General features: G+C 35.4%; 1 protein-coding gene across 1 annotated transcript in view; it reads right to left on the minus strand.

Annotated features, from left to right (window-relative positions):
- Positions 1-15,549, minus strand: part of LOC150094898 (diacylglycerol kinase delta) — a 566,581-nt gene that overhangs the window by 351,943 nt on the left and 199,089 nt on the right. Inside the window, exons 5-7 of the mRNA XM_090411584.1 lie at positions 13,268-13,372; positions 9,381-9,510; positions 8,375-8,481 (exon numbers count right to left, since the gene is read on the minus strand). Of these exons, the coding sequence (XP_090267710.1) occupies positions 8,375-8,481; positions 9,381-9,510; positions 13,268-13,372 (342 nt within the window). The remainder of the gene's footprint in view (positions 1-8,374; positions 8,482-9,380; positions 9,511-13,267; positions 13,373-15,549) is intronic.

The raw sequence follows: 15,549 nt of genomic DNA on the forward strand, positions 1-15,549 counted from the left end.
AAGTAAAAGAGGAGGTCCTGGGGAAGAAATCATCCTAAAAGTACACAAGCGACATCCTCCAACAGCCAGTCAAGAGTTTATCTATACCGATGACATAGTAATCACCATGCAAACTACATACCTTTAAAGGCCTTCAAGAAACACTATTCAAAGATCTGAGATCACTGAAAACTACTTTGAAACCGGCAAGGGGAACTATTTCTTAACCTCAGAAAACTGTTGTTTCAGCTTTCTGCCTATAACTATGAGGCTCACAGAAAAATAAAAATAAACTTCTTTTTCCATAAACCTGTGAAGGTCACATCATTTTTGAGCAAATCTGCATACAGTTGTTTATTATGCTGTTTACGGTCTACTGACAATTTTGAAACAATCAGACCAAAATGGAGGGCAGGGTTTTGGAAAACATGGTAAAATACACTTCACATTATTCAACTAATTTTGATAACTTATTCATTGATCTTTTATCTATTCCATCTGAAAGAATACTAAACAAACTATTCTATTATCAAAAAAGTGAACAATCATTAACAGAATACAAGGGAGGGGGGGGGGGTGTCTGGGAAGTTCTGATAAACACCTAGAGCAAAAAAGATATTAAAGATATTGATGAGGATATAAGAACATACGAGGATATAAGAACATAAGTTACCTTCATAACTCTGCTACAATGTTCTTTCTTGTGGTTATATGGGTTGCTTTAATATCATTTTTGTTCTAAGTGTTTATCAGAGCTTTCCAGACCTCCCCCAACTCATATAATGAACTCTAATATTTATACAGTTTAAAAATTACTATTAGGACATTATCATCAAATTCTTGATATGTACCCTCAAGGGATGTACAGGATATTATGATAGTACTACAAGAAGAACTTACATCATCATTAACTTACCATCAACAGTTTTCCTCCAAATCAATCTGTTACCTGTCAAGACTCCAACATTATCAGATTTTATATTTCTATCTTCTAAGACACATTTTATTGTATCAATCCACCTATATCATGGTCTTCCTCTGGGACTTTTTTCTGCCAACTTGGCAGAGTTTTGCTAATCTTCTTCTACCATTCTGTTTATGTGGCCACACACCTGAGATTAGCTCCGCTAACACATTCCTGGATGCTAACAATGTTAAGTTCTTTCCTAATATCCTCATTGTTAATATGATATTGCCACCGATGCCATCTGTTCACAACTCTATTTTTCTCAGGATTCTCATATCTGTGGTCTCTACTCTTTGGCAAGTGTTTTATTTCTAATCCAGCTCCCAGATCCATAAGTTAAAATTGGTTTGAACATGGTCTTGTATACAGCTAATTTAGTGTTTTGACTAATTTCTCTCTTATTTCATATAAATTTATTCAGTTGACTTCCTACCATACCAGCTTTTGTGATTCTGTTGTCTAGTTCCATATTTAATTTACCATCGCTAAAAACTGTGCTTAAGTAGCTGAAATGTTTTACTTGTTCTATAGGCTCTCCATTTACAATGCAGTTCATATTTTCAATGCTTCTGCCTATTTTCATTGTCTTTGTTTTGTTATTGCTGACTTTCATACCAAATTTATTACAACAGTTAGTGAATTTAGTCAGGGAATATTATAGATTTGTACTGGATTTATTTAAAAGTATAACATAATCTGCATAAAGTAAACAGCTGAGATTAACATCTCCAATTTTGATATCAGGATTAATACTGGGTTCCTTCATAATGTGATCATATAGATAATGAATAACAGAGGGGCTAATGTACATTTTTGTCTGACACCAGATATTATATCAAACCATCTTCTTATACTTCCTTCAATTCTAAATGCTGACTTATAACTCAAATAAAGACTTAGTATTGCTTAATATAATGCCCCCCTTGATACCATATAACTGTTGTGTTTTGAATAGCTTTTCTCTTGGTAATTTGTTATATGCCTTTTACAAGTCTACAAAACTTAAATGCAGATCTTTGTTATATTCCCATGATTTCTCAACTATTTGTTGTAAAGTTAAAATCTGATCCTGACAGCCTTTATTTGGCATGAATCCAGCTTAAGAATTATATACACGTTAGCACAAGAAAAGCATATTTAATATACTGTCAGATATTTCAGTTTGAAAATAACAAACTATTCATTAGTACTAATTTCATGTCACAAGTTTCTCTCAAAAGTAGAATTCTGAATCCAGCTTGTTCTTCACCAAGATTCCCTTCCACAATCCTTCTAACCATTTCTCAAGTATACTTGCATAAATCTTACTAGGAACACCCAGTAGGGAAATACCTCTGTAATTCTCACATTCAGTTTTATTTCCCTTTTTGTATATGGTAATATGAGAGCACTACTCCAATCATGTGGAATTTGTCCCTCTGTCCAGGCCTTCTGAACTATGCAGTGCAGCCACTGAAAGACTGTTATATCTAAATACTTGAGCATTTCTGGTTGAATATCATCAGCTTGTGCTTTCCACATTTCAGGCTTTTGATAGCTTATTTTACTTCAAGTATGGATATGTATTCCTGTTCGCATACCTGTTGAGTAGTGTTTTTTACCACTGTGCTGTTATTGCTTGTTTCATTCAGCCATTTTTTGAAGTAATTACTCCATACTTCAAGGATATCTTTTTCTCCCGTTTTCATGTCACCTTTATCATCTCTAACTCCTTTTACAGTACTCTTTCTTCCATTTCTTAGCTTCTTCAACAACCTCTAGAATATTTTGAAAATAAGTGTCAGAACATCCTGACACTTATTTTCTATGTTCTTGCCACAGACCTCCCATAACTTTTGTTTAGATATATTTACACAGGGTTTAGCTTTCTCACATTTGTCTCTGTATTCTCTAAGAGCATAGGCTGACTTATTTGGCAGGAACTTTTGATATGTTTTCTTCTTTTCCTTCACTGCCTCTTTAATTTCCTATGTCCCCCCATGGAGTTCTGATTTTTCGATTCTTGCAGACAATCTCACCAAATGCCTCTCTGGCTGAATCAATCAATGTTTTCTTCAAGGTTTGCTAATGAATCTCCAAGGTTTGTTTCCTCTTCTCAAACTGTTTCATTTTTTTATTGAATAATATTTATGTATTTTAGTCTACCGTTCACATCTGAGAGCTGCTCAACTTTTATTCGCTTTAAAATTTTTGTACTGAAGGGTCAGGGGGTACTTAAGGGTCAGGGGTGCTTAAGGGTCAAAGCTGTATAACTGAGAGGAGACCTCCACATAGCCTTTAAAGGAATGCGGAGAACCGACCAGGGCTTCTGACCTAATGTCCAATCCTCACCTTCTCGTGGTGCACCCTGTTGGGTATCTACTTTGATACTGAACGAACGAAGATGGGCTGGCAATTTGGGATTTAGCCGACCAAATTGTATTCTTATTGGTTAAACCAAAATAAAAAATGATGGTACAACATGACAAAATTTCATGCCGGCTGGGGCGTCACCCGGTTAAACAAGGCCCCTGTTTTTTTTTTGCCAGGGAACCAGGGTGAACAGCGAAAAGTCAGCTACTGAACAAATCTGAAAACAAACCCGAACTCAACATCACCAGAGTTAAAGATCGGTAGTACTATCAACATAAGAAGCCTGAAGGGCAAAGAAATGGAGCTAGCTGAGGAATTAGATAAGTACCAGATCGACATAATAGGGGTGACTGAAACAAAAAAAGACCAAAACTGGTGAGATCTTTCTGAGCAATAAATACAAAATGTTATATTCAGGCAATGACAATCAAGGAAAAGAAGGAGTAGCCATAGTATTCAACACAAAATACGAGGCTAATCTTCTTGAATGGCAGTCAGTCTCAAGTAGAGTAATGTGGGCAAATATGAGAATGGGGAACTGGACAATGAGACTTATTTGTGCCTATGGTCCCACAGAAGGTTCTACTAAGGTAGAAGTGGAGGAATTTTTTAAGGCTTTAGAAAAAGCAACTGACACAGTGAAAAAGGAAAAGTTGGTCCTTGTTGGGGATCTAAATAGTAGAGTAGGAAATGATTGTGAGACATACAAAAATATTTTGGGAAAATTTGGAGAAAAGAGCAAAGCTAATAATAATGGCAATATCTGTTGGATTTCTGCTCAGGACATGGACTGGTTATTACTACCACCATGTTCCAACATAAAAATGTGCACAAATTCACATGGAGAGAAAAGGCAAAGAATAAGAAAAGTCTCATTGACTATGTTATTGTTGATAGTGATGTTTTCTCCCTGGTGCAGGACACCAGAGCGTACAGAGGATTTGAAATTGGAAGTGATCAATATTTAGTCTTGAGCAGGATAAAATTGAATTTCATATTGAAAAGAATAACATGTAAGAAAGTTTTAAAGCGAATAAAAGTTGAGCAGCTCTCAGATGTGAACTGTAGACTAAAATACAGAAATATTATTGAAAAGAAAATGAAAGAGTTTGAGAACAGGAATCAAACCTTGGAGATTCAGTGGCAAACTCTGAAGGAAACATTGATTGATTCTGCCAGAGAGGCATGTGGTGAGGTTGTGTGCAAGGATAAAAAAATCAGAACTCCCTGGTAAACACAGGAAGTTAAAGAGGCAGTGAAGGAAAAGAAGAAAGCATATCAAAAGTTCCTGGCAAATAAGTCAGCTTTTACTCTTACAGAATACAGAGACAAATGTAAGAAAGCTAAACAGTGTGTAAAACTAGCTAAACAAAAGTCATGGGAGGACTTTGGCAAGAATATAGAAAATAAATATCAAGAAGGTGGCAAAATATTCTGGAGGTTGTTGAAGAAGCTTAGGAATGGAGGAAAGAGTGCAGTAAAAGGAATTAGAAATGATAAAGGTGAAATGAAAACAGGAGAAAAAGATATCCTTGAAGTATGGAGTAATTACTTTGAAAAACTGCTAAATGAAACAAGCAGTGATGACAGCACAGTGATAAAAAACACTGACCAGGCATGCAGTCAGGAATACATATCCATACTTGAAGTAGAAAAAGCCATCAAAGGCTTGAAATGTGGAAAGGCAGCAGGAGTAGATGATATTCGACCAGAAATGCTGAAGTATGGTGGTATAAGAGTCTTACAGTGGCTGCACTGCATAGTTCAGAAAGCCTGGACAGAGGGACGAATTCCCGATGATTGGAGTAGAGCTCTCATAGTACCCATATATAAAAAGGGAAATAAAACTGAATGTGAGAATTACAGAGGTATTTCCCTACTGAGTGTTCCTGGCAAGATCTATGCAAGTATACTTCAGAAACGGTTGAGAAGAATTGTGGAAGAAAAGCTGGGTGAAGAACAAGCTGGATTCAGGCCAAATAGAGGCTGTCAGGATCAGATCTTCACTTTACGACAAATAGTCGAGAAAGCATGGGAATATAACAAAGATCTGTATTTAAGTTTTGTTAATCTGGAAAAGGCATATGACAAGGTGCCAAGAGAGAAGCTATTCAATACGCTGCAGTTATATGGTGTCAATGGGGCATTATATCAAGCAATATTTAGTCTTTATTTGAGTTGTGAGTCAGCAGTTAGAATTGAAGGAAGTACAGGGAGATGGTTTAATGTTAAATCTGGTGTGAGACAAGGATGTACATTATCCCCTCTGTTATTCATTATCTATATGGATCACATTATGAAGGAATGTGGTATTAAACCTGATATCAAAATTGGAGATGTTAATGTCAGCTCTTTGCTTTATGTGGATGATGTTATACTTCTAAATAAATCCGCTACAAGTCTGCAAGATTCTCTGACTAAATTGAATAGCTGTTGTAATAGATATGGTATGAAGGTCAGCAATAAAAAGACAAAGACAATGAACATAGGCAGAATCATTGAAAATCTCAACTGTGTTGTGAATGGAGAACCTGTGGAACATGTAAAACATTTCAGCTACTTAGGCACAATTTTTACTGAAGATGGTAAACTAAATATAGAAATAGACAACAGAATCAGCAAAGCTGGTATCGTGGGAAGTCAATTGAATAAATTCATATGGAATAAGAAAGAAATTAGTCGGAACACTAAATTAGCTGTATACAAGACTGTGTTCAAACCAATTTTAACTTATGGATCTGAGAGCTGGGTCAGAAGTAAAACACTTGACCAAAGACTAGAGACCGCAGATATGAGAGTCCTGAGAAAGATTAGAGGCATGAACAGATGGCATCAATGGCAATATCATATTAAAAATGAGGATATTAGGAAAGAACTTGACATTGTCAGCATCCAGGAATGCGTTAGCAGAGCTAATCTCAGATGGTATGGTCACTTAAATAGAATGGGAGAGGAAAGATTAGCAAAACAAGTGTTCTCTGCCAGGTTGGCAGGAAAACGACCCAGAGGAAGACCAAGATATAGGTGGATTGATATGGTACAAAGTGCCTTAGACGATAGAAATATAAGATCTGATAATGTTGGAGTCTTGACAAGTAACAGACTGATTTGGAGGAAAATTGTAGATAGGAAGTTAGTAATGATGTAATTTTTTCATGTAGTACTGTCATATCCTGTACACCCCTTGAGGGTACATGGCAGGAATTTGATGATGATGATGATGAAATTTTTGTACATGTTGTTCTTTTCAATATGAAATTCAATTTTATCCTGCTCAAGACTAAATGGTGATCACTTCCAATTTCAAATCCTCTGTATACTCTAATATCCTGCACCAGTGAGAAAACATCACTATCAACAATAACATAGTCAATAAGGCTTTTCTTATTCCTTGCCCCTTCTTTCCATGTGAATTTATACATATTTTTATGTTGGAACATTGTGTTAGTAATAACCAGTCCACGACCTGAGCAGAAATCCAATAGGTATTTGCCACTATTAATAGCTTTGCTCTTTTCTCCAAATTTTCCCAAAATATTTCTGTATGGCTGATGATCATTTCCTACTCTGCTATTTAGATCCCCCACAATGGGAACTTTTCTTTTGTCATTTGTCATTTACTTTCTCTAAAGCCTAAAAAAATTCCTTCACTTCTACCTCAGTAGAATAGAACCTTCTGTGGGACCATAGGTACAAATAAGTCTCATTGTCCACTTCTCCATTCAGATATTTGTTCACATCACTCTATTTGATATTGCCTGCCATTCAAGAAAATTAGCCTCTTTTTTGTGTTGAATACTATAGCTACTCCTTCTTTGGTATTACCTTAATATAACATTTCTATTCACTGCTGAGAAGGATCTCACCAGTTTTTGTTTCAGTAACCCATAATATGTTGATCTGGTACTTATTCAATTCCTCAGCCAGCTCCATTTCTTTGCCATTCAGGTTTTTTATGTTGATAGTACTTCAAGTGTCATCCCCTAGAAGGAGGTTGGCATCAATGTCATGCAACCTTTTGTTCTTTTTTTTAAATAAATTTTAATTAAAAATTAATCATTTAAAAAAATTTAATACCTTTAAAAATTTACTAAGTTTAAATTGAAAATACAAAAAATATTTGGTACTAAACATTAACAGATATTTTATACTATTAAATTATACTTAATCTATAAACCATTTTCATCAGTTCAGATGTATCTAAACCTCTTATGCATACACAGTATAATATGTAAGGAAAATGGAAATATAATACTAATGGCATATGTAATGCCTAGTGCAGCATATGTCCAGCCAAATTGAGCAACTCTCATTTACAGTGACATAGTGAGTTAAACAGATCTTGTTAACTGTAACAATCATTGTGGTTCTGACACGCACGCACGCACGCACGCACGCACGCACGCACGCGCACACACACACACACACACACACACACACACACACACACACACACACACACACACACACACACACACACACACACACACACACACACACACACACACAGAGAAGAATACTATATAATGCAAAATGGAAGTGTAATATTAAAGTGTGCAATGGCCAAATGTAATAGGTCAGTAGCTAAACTTGAGCAATTCCTAATCACAGTAACATGAGAGTTGATCAAATCCTGTTAATTTATAATGAATCATTGTGGCAAAAGTTATTCATCTGCAGACTCTCAGACTAAATGAAACTTATGGATCACTTTTGGCTTCTCCAGTACATTCCATAGTCTATTAGAAATAGCAGTAAAATGTAGACTACTTTTATTCCACTAATCTGATATGTGATTTATATTATTTAATTCTAATAGTACTATTCTACAAGTTTGTCCAAAAGTTGTGCTTTCCATATTTGTAAACCAAGACTTTTTCATATATATGCTCATTTCTGCAATTCATACTTTAACCACATTTTCTAAACTAGGAAAGAGACCCAGTTTCAAATTTCAAGTTATATTTGTAATAGGAGAAGTGAAAAAGTTAGTAAAAGAATAAAAGCTAAATATTAAAGAATTACTGAAAGATTTGCTATAGAACTCAATCTGTAATTTATAAAAAAAAAAATTACCCCTTCTTCATCTTCAATAATATCCTTCCCAACAGAAGCAAGTGTGGTCCACTTACAATTATTTGGAGCTTTAACTGCACACCTTTTGTGAACCTTAAACTTGCACACTATAATATGAACAAAAGGAAAATACATTTTGTTAATATTTAATACATATTCAGTTCACAATATAACAGCAAATACATTTCAGTAAATGAATGTGATGCAAGTTATAATATCCCATTTAATAACATAAACAATTCATCATAATGAATAATAAAATAAACTAGAATTTGAAGTGAACATGTTTTTTTAATTTTTTATGTGACTTCCACTTACAAAAAATGTTGTAAGCCTATATTATATTAGTACTATGAGTGGAATACTTTTTTTGTATTTTTATTTATTTTTTTTTATAGTCCATAAGCTCTGATCTAGAGACCAAACATGAAACTTTTTCAAGACACTTCAGGTGAACAATAACGGAAAGATCTCACATTAGGCAATGAAATTCATTTGCAACCTAAAGAAAATCATAAATATCCAAGCCAGGATTAAAACCTACAGCCTGGTGGTTGGAGAGTAAGTACAACCCACTCAGCAAGCCAGACTGGCAAAGGTTGCAATTCTTCTGCTTTCAGTGGTAATACCCCCTCCTCCCATTCTGTTCTCTCTGTCCTTCCTGAAAATACAGGAATAAAATACAGCATCCTTAACATTCTATCTCTGTAACAAGATCTTCTTCAATCCACCAAATCTCACCAATTCTTATAATTTCTAGATAAGTCAAGCTTACTAATACCAAATATTTTTATTTCCATCTTTTTAAAAAGAAAAAAAAAAACATAAATCTAATTTAAATGCATTTTACATAATTATCTAAAGATAGATAATTACACAAATAGATACAAATATACATAGATGACTAACTTGCAGTTATCTATATTTATGAAAGTTAAGTAACTTCTCTGAATATTAACAGAAAACAAGAGATAATGAGGAGCTAATAGTTTAAACAAGTACACACCTTCACAGGAGAGACCATGAGAGGTAACACCTGAAAGAGCTTCCCTGCAAACATTACAGTAAGTTGGACGAGCATGGGAAGTCACATACCAGTTATGCTGGCCAGAAAGAAAGTCATGATGATCAATACCCTGAAAATATAAAACAAAGTACCAAAATTTGTAACAAAATAATTTATCATCATCATCATCAAATTCCTGCCATGTACCCTCAAGGCATGTATAGGATATGACTACTACATGAAAAATTTACATCATTACTAACTTCTTATCTACAATATTCTTCCAAATCAGTCTGTTACTTGTCAAGACTCCAACATTATCAGATCTTATATTTCTATCATCCAAAGCACTTTGTACCATATCAATCCACCTATATCTTGGCCTTCCTCTGGGTTGTTTTCCAGGCAACCTGGCAGAGAACACTTGTTTAGCTAATCTTTCCCCGCCCATTCTGTTTAAGTGACCATACCACCTGAGATTAGTTCTGCTAACGCATTCCTGTATGCTGACATTGTCAAGTTCTTTCCTAATATCCTCGTTTTTAATATGATATTGCCATTGTTGCATCTGTTCATGCCTCTAATCTTTCTCAGGACTCTCATATCTGCAGTCTCTAGTCTTTGATCAAGTGTTTTACTTCTGACCCAGCTCTCAGATCCATAAGTTAAAACTGGTTTGAACACTGTCTTGTATACAACTAATTTAGTGTTCTGACTAATTTCTCTCTTATTCCATATGAATTTATTCTATCGATTTCCTACCATAGCAGCTCTGTTGATTCTATTTCCACATTCAATTTACCATTTTCAATAAAAATCGTGCCTGAAAAGTATCTGAAATGTTTTACTTGTTCCACAGGTTCTCCATTCACAATGCAGTTGACATTTTCAACAATTCTGCCTATTTTCATTGTCTTTGTCTTTTTATTGCTGACCTTCATACCATATTTATTACAATAGTTATTCAATTTAGTCAGGGAATCTTGCAGACTTGTAGCGGATTTATTGAAGTATAACATCATCCACATAAAGCAAAGAGCTGATATTAACATCTCCAATCTTGATATCATGTTTAATACCACTTTCCTTCATAATGTGATCCATATAGATAACAAATAATAGAGAGGATAATGTACATCCTTGTCTCACTCAAATAAAGACTAAGTATTACTTGATATAATGCCCCATTGACACCATATAACTGTAGCGTATTGAATAGCTTCTCTCTTGGCACCTTGTCATATGCCTTTTCCAGAACAACAAAACTTAAATACAGATCTTTGTTATATTCCCATGATTTCTCAACTATTTGTCATAAAGTGAATATCTGATACTGACAGCCTCTATTTGGCCTGAATCCAGCTTGTTGTTCACCAAGCTATTCTTCCACAATTCTTCTCAACTGTTTCTCAAGTATACTTGCATAGATCTTGCCAGGAACACTCTGTAGGGAAATACCTCTATAATTCTCACATTCAGTTTTATTTCCCTTTTTATATATGAGTACTATGAGAGCTCTACTCCAATCATCGGGAATTCGTCCCTCTGTCCAGGCTTTCTGAACTATGCAGTGCAGCCACTGTAAGACTCTTATACCACCATACTTCAGCATTTCTGGTCGAATATCATCTACTCCTGCTGCCTTTCCACATTTCAAGCCTTTGATGGCTTTTTCTACTTCAAGTATGGATATGTATTCCTGACTGCATGCCTGGTCAGTGTTTTTTACCATTTTGCTATCACTGCTTGTTTCATTTAGCAATTTTTCGAAGTAATTACTCCATACTTCAAGGAAATCTTTTTCTCCTGTTTTCATGTAACCTTTATCATCTCTAACTTCTTTTACAGCACTCTTTCCTCCATTTCTTAGCTTCTTCAACAACCTCCCAAATATTTTGCCACATTCTTGATATTTATTTTCTATTTTCTTGTCAAAGTCCTCCCATGACTTTGGTTTAGCTGGTTTTACACAGTGTTTAGCTTTCTTACATTTGTCTCAGTATTCTCTAAGAGCACAAGCTGACTTATTTGCCAGGAACTTTTGATATGCTTTCTTCTTTTCCTTCACTGCCTCTTTAACTTCCTGTGTCTACCATGGAGTTGTGATTCTGATTTTTCTATCCTTGCAGACAACCTCACCACATGCCTCTCTGGCTAAATCAATTAGGTTTTTCTTCAAGGCTTGCCACTGAATCTCCAAAGTTTGGTTCTTGTTCTCAAACTCTTTCTTTTTTTCTTCAATAATCTTTGCATATTTTAGTCTACAGTTCACATCTGAGAGCTGCTCAACTTTTGTTCGCTTTGAAACTTCTTAAATGTTCTGCTTTTCAAAATGAAATTCAATTTTATCCTGCTCAAGACTAAATATTGATCACTTCCAATTTCAAATCCTCTGTACGCTCTGGTGTCCTGCACCAGGGAGAAAACATCACTATCAACAATAACATAGTCAATGAGACTTTTCTTATTCTTTGCCTTTTCTCTCCATGTGAATTTGTGCACATTTTTATGTTGGAACATGGTGTTAGTAATAACCAGTCCATGTCCTGAGCAGAAATCCAACAGCTATTTGCCATTATTATTAGCTTTGCTCTTTTCTCCAAATTTTCCCAAAATATTTTTGTATATCTGACAATCATCTCCTACTCTGCTATTTAGATCCCCAACAAGGACCAACTTTTCTTCTTTCATTGTGTCAGTTGCTTTCTCTAAAGCCTCAAAAAAGTCCTACACTTCTAACCTTAGTAGAATCTTCTGTGGGACCTTAGGCACAAATAAGTCTCATTGTCCAGTTCCCCATTCTGATATTTGCCCACATCACTCTATTTGAGACTGCCTGCCATTCAAGATTAGCCTCGTATTTAGTGTTGAATAATATTTCTACTCCTTCTTTTCCTTGATTGTTATTGCCTGAATATAACATTTTGTATTTATTGCTCAGAAAGATCTCACCAATTTTTGTCTTTTTTGTTTCAGTCACTCCTATTATGTCGATCTGGTACTTATCTAAATCCTCAGCCAGCTCCATTTCTTTGCCATTCGGGCTTATTTATGTTGATAGTACCGATCTTTAACTCTGGTGATGTTGAGTTGGGGTGTATTTTTCAGATTTGTTCCAGTAGCTGACTTTTCGCTGTTTGCCCTGGTTCCCTGGCAAAAATAACGGGGGCCTTGTTTAACTGGGCAACACCCCAGCTGGCATGAAATTTTGTCATGTTGTACCATCATTTTGTATTTTAGTTTAAGCCAATAAGAATACAATTTGGTCGGCTATATCCCAAATTGCCAGCCCATCCTCATTTGTTCAGTATCCAGGTAGATACCCAACAGGGTGCACCATGAGAAGGTGAAGATTAGACATTAGGTCAGAAGCCCTGGTTGGTTCTCTGCATTCTTTTAAAGGCTATGTGGAGGTCTCCTCTCAGTTATACAGCTTTGACCCTTAAGCATCCCAAAATAATTTAAATGAAGTTAATTAGCATGGAAAACTTTGCAATTATCTGCAATTTACTTCAGATACACATGACACCATAAGGAAAGTTATCTGTGTTAATGGATTTCCTTGATTCTCAATATATTAAAATCCACAGTGTAGCATATGGACCCGAGTCACTGTTTTTAAAATCTAAGTATTAAAAATAAGTGCAAAGTAAACTTGTTTAAGAAAAATAAATGAACAAACAAATGAATAAATGGAAATACAATATCTGTATAATACAATTAATAACAATGTTATATATCTCTTTACCAAGTGAATCAATATTTTTTTTTCAGATATTAAAAATGACATTTCTACAGTAAGAAATTACATTTCACTTTTAAGATTTCAAAGAGACTAGAAATAATTAAAGTACATTAAAAAATGATTTTGATATCATGGTATTTACCTCATAAAAGTCTTTGTTACTAACACTTTTTAAAGCTGAGATCCATTCTTCCATTTCTTTTCTTGACTCAGCACATAAAATGAGTCTTCGAAAAGGAGTAATTAACTATAGAAAAATAAATAAAAATTAAAAGCAAAATAATGATGATATATTTCAAATGTATATTTCTCACCTGTGCAACAGTAAACACTAAATAAATCTCAAATCCATCCTAGTAATACGCTTCTACATTTGAGGAATTACACCAAAAACCTTTCTAAAAATTCTTGACGTTATCCGCTTAAATGATAACCTTCTCTTATAGATGGACTCCACTTTCTTGTGGAAGTTCTTTTTCTATAGATATTTTCATAAGCAATGTTCTGATGAGCTGATTACCATCACAAATAAAATTCTTATTTACTAATCAACTTGAATATTACCCAACTTTGAAACAGCCATCCTCAAACTGTTTTGTCCAAAAATTAATCCACACCTATTCAAGAAACATACGTGAACAAATTCCTATATTCTCCTTAACCTTCTGCCCACATGCAAAACACCGATGCATTTTTGTAACCTCATGTGATGAGTCTATACAGTGACTGACTCCTCACAGGTGGAGATATTGCTGTGACAAATGACAGATGTGAGAATAGAGATGGGTAAACTAGAGGTGCTTAGAATCTTAATGAGAATATGGCAGTGGGATTATATGGATATAAGCATTTGTATATTATGAGAAAGTACAGGGGACCTTCTGCCTTTTGTGTGTGGGGGGGGGGGGGGAAGAACAGACAGTGCCATATTGACCAGCTAGTTAAAGTCTTAGCTCAGGTTAGGTTCAAAATGGCAGAAACGTTCTAGTGGACAAAGGAGATGCAAAGACATAGGAATAGTGATTAATGTATTGGAGAAGTTGGTTAAAGGGGCAGAATTCAGGATGTGGATGGATAGGAATATGATTCTTTATGGGAAGGAGAGAGCACAGCATAGTTTCGTGAAGGATAGTTTAGGTAGCTCGGTAATTTACTTTTAATAAAGCAATAGTTGAGTTAAATAAGGAAATAGCTATACCATGCAGTGGCGCACCCAGAGGGGGGGTCAAGGGGCCCAGGCACCCCCAAAGAAAAGGAAAAAACACTAGAAAATTTTCCAAAAATCTTTTCCTAATTAAAATTAAAAAAAAAAAAAAAAAATCAGCTAACGCCTTTTTATTCCCGTATATACGGGAGTAGGCGAGGCCATTTAGCCCTATCTAACTTTTGGAGACTGAGTGGGCAGTTCAATCTCCACTGGTACCCAATCAGAGACAGATGGCCCAAGGCTATCACTAATTAAGCGGTGCTCAGTGAAGAGAGTCGGCTCAAATGTGCCGCCATCTCGTGGTCTCTAACCCTAACACAATATATTTAATGTCTGAAATAATGTGGGTTCTACGGTCGATTTTCTTGAGTTTACAGGACGAAAAACCCGAGTTTCCGGGAGGAAAAACCTGCTTGCCCGTGCCAGAGATCGACTAACTCGGGAACCGGTCGAAAAAAGGCTTAGAAAAATTTCCTCTAGTCGCCGACTAGACTCGAAACCAAGACTTCCTTCGGGCGGCCTAGCGCGGTGGTGTGCAAACGCCACATCCACTGAGCTACACAGGCTCTAATTAAAATTAATTTTTTTAATTTATGTTGTGTGCTATTTATGAATTAGCGATCACTGCAGATGCTCAGTTATAGGTCGTATGCGATGTGTAGTGTGTATTCGCAAAACGTCTGCTCAACTCGGCCCCCCCCCAAAGGTTAAATCCAGCGCTCAGCCCCCCTCCAAGATTAAATCCTGAGTGCACCACTGATACCATGACACTGACAGACTTTGCAAAAGTATCTGAGAAAATACAGTACAGAACTTTTATGTAAACTGGAGCAAATAGGGATGGAAATGAAGCTCATAGATATGAGAGATTTGATGTGAATGAGAAGGTAACTGGTGGACAGACATCAGAGAATAGTATATGGTGAAGCTGAATCCAAAAGAAGGCAAGCGACTAATGTTGTGCATACAGGGATCTTGAGCTACTGGAATTTAATTTGTAAAGTAATGATATAAGAAATAATATGAAGGAAAACATTCAGTTGATAATGCAAAACTTAGTAGAATAATAGTTAATTCAGGTAATGTAGTAGTAATGACACAATTACTGTCAGTGTATTTAAATAATGCAGAATGATTTCAACACACTGACAGTATGGCAATGGATAATGGTTGCAGTTTAATATAACAAAGTGTAAGCTTATACACTTAGAGAGATG

The sequence above is a fragment of the Typopeltis vanoorti genome, chromosome 21 (genome assembly GCF_054136105.1).
Source record: "Typopeltis vanoorti isolate ZY-2024b chromosome 21, IOZ_Tvanoo_1.0, whole genome shotgun sequence".
Lineage (NCBI taxonomy): Eukaryota > Metazoa > Arthropoda > Arachnida > Uropygi > Thelyphonidae > Typopeltis > Typopeltis vanoorti.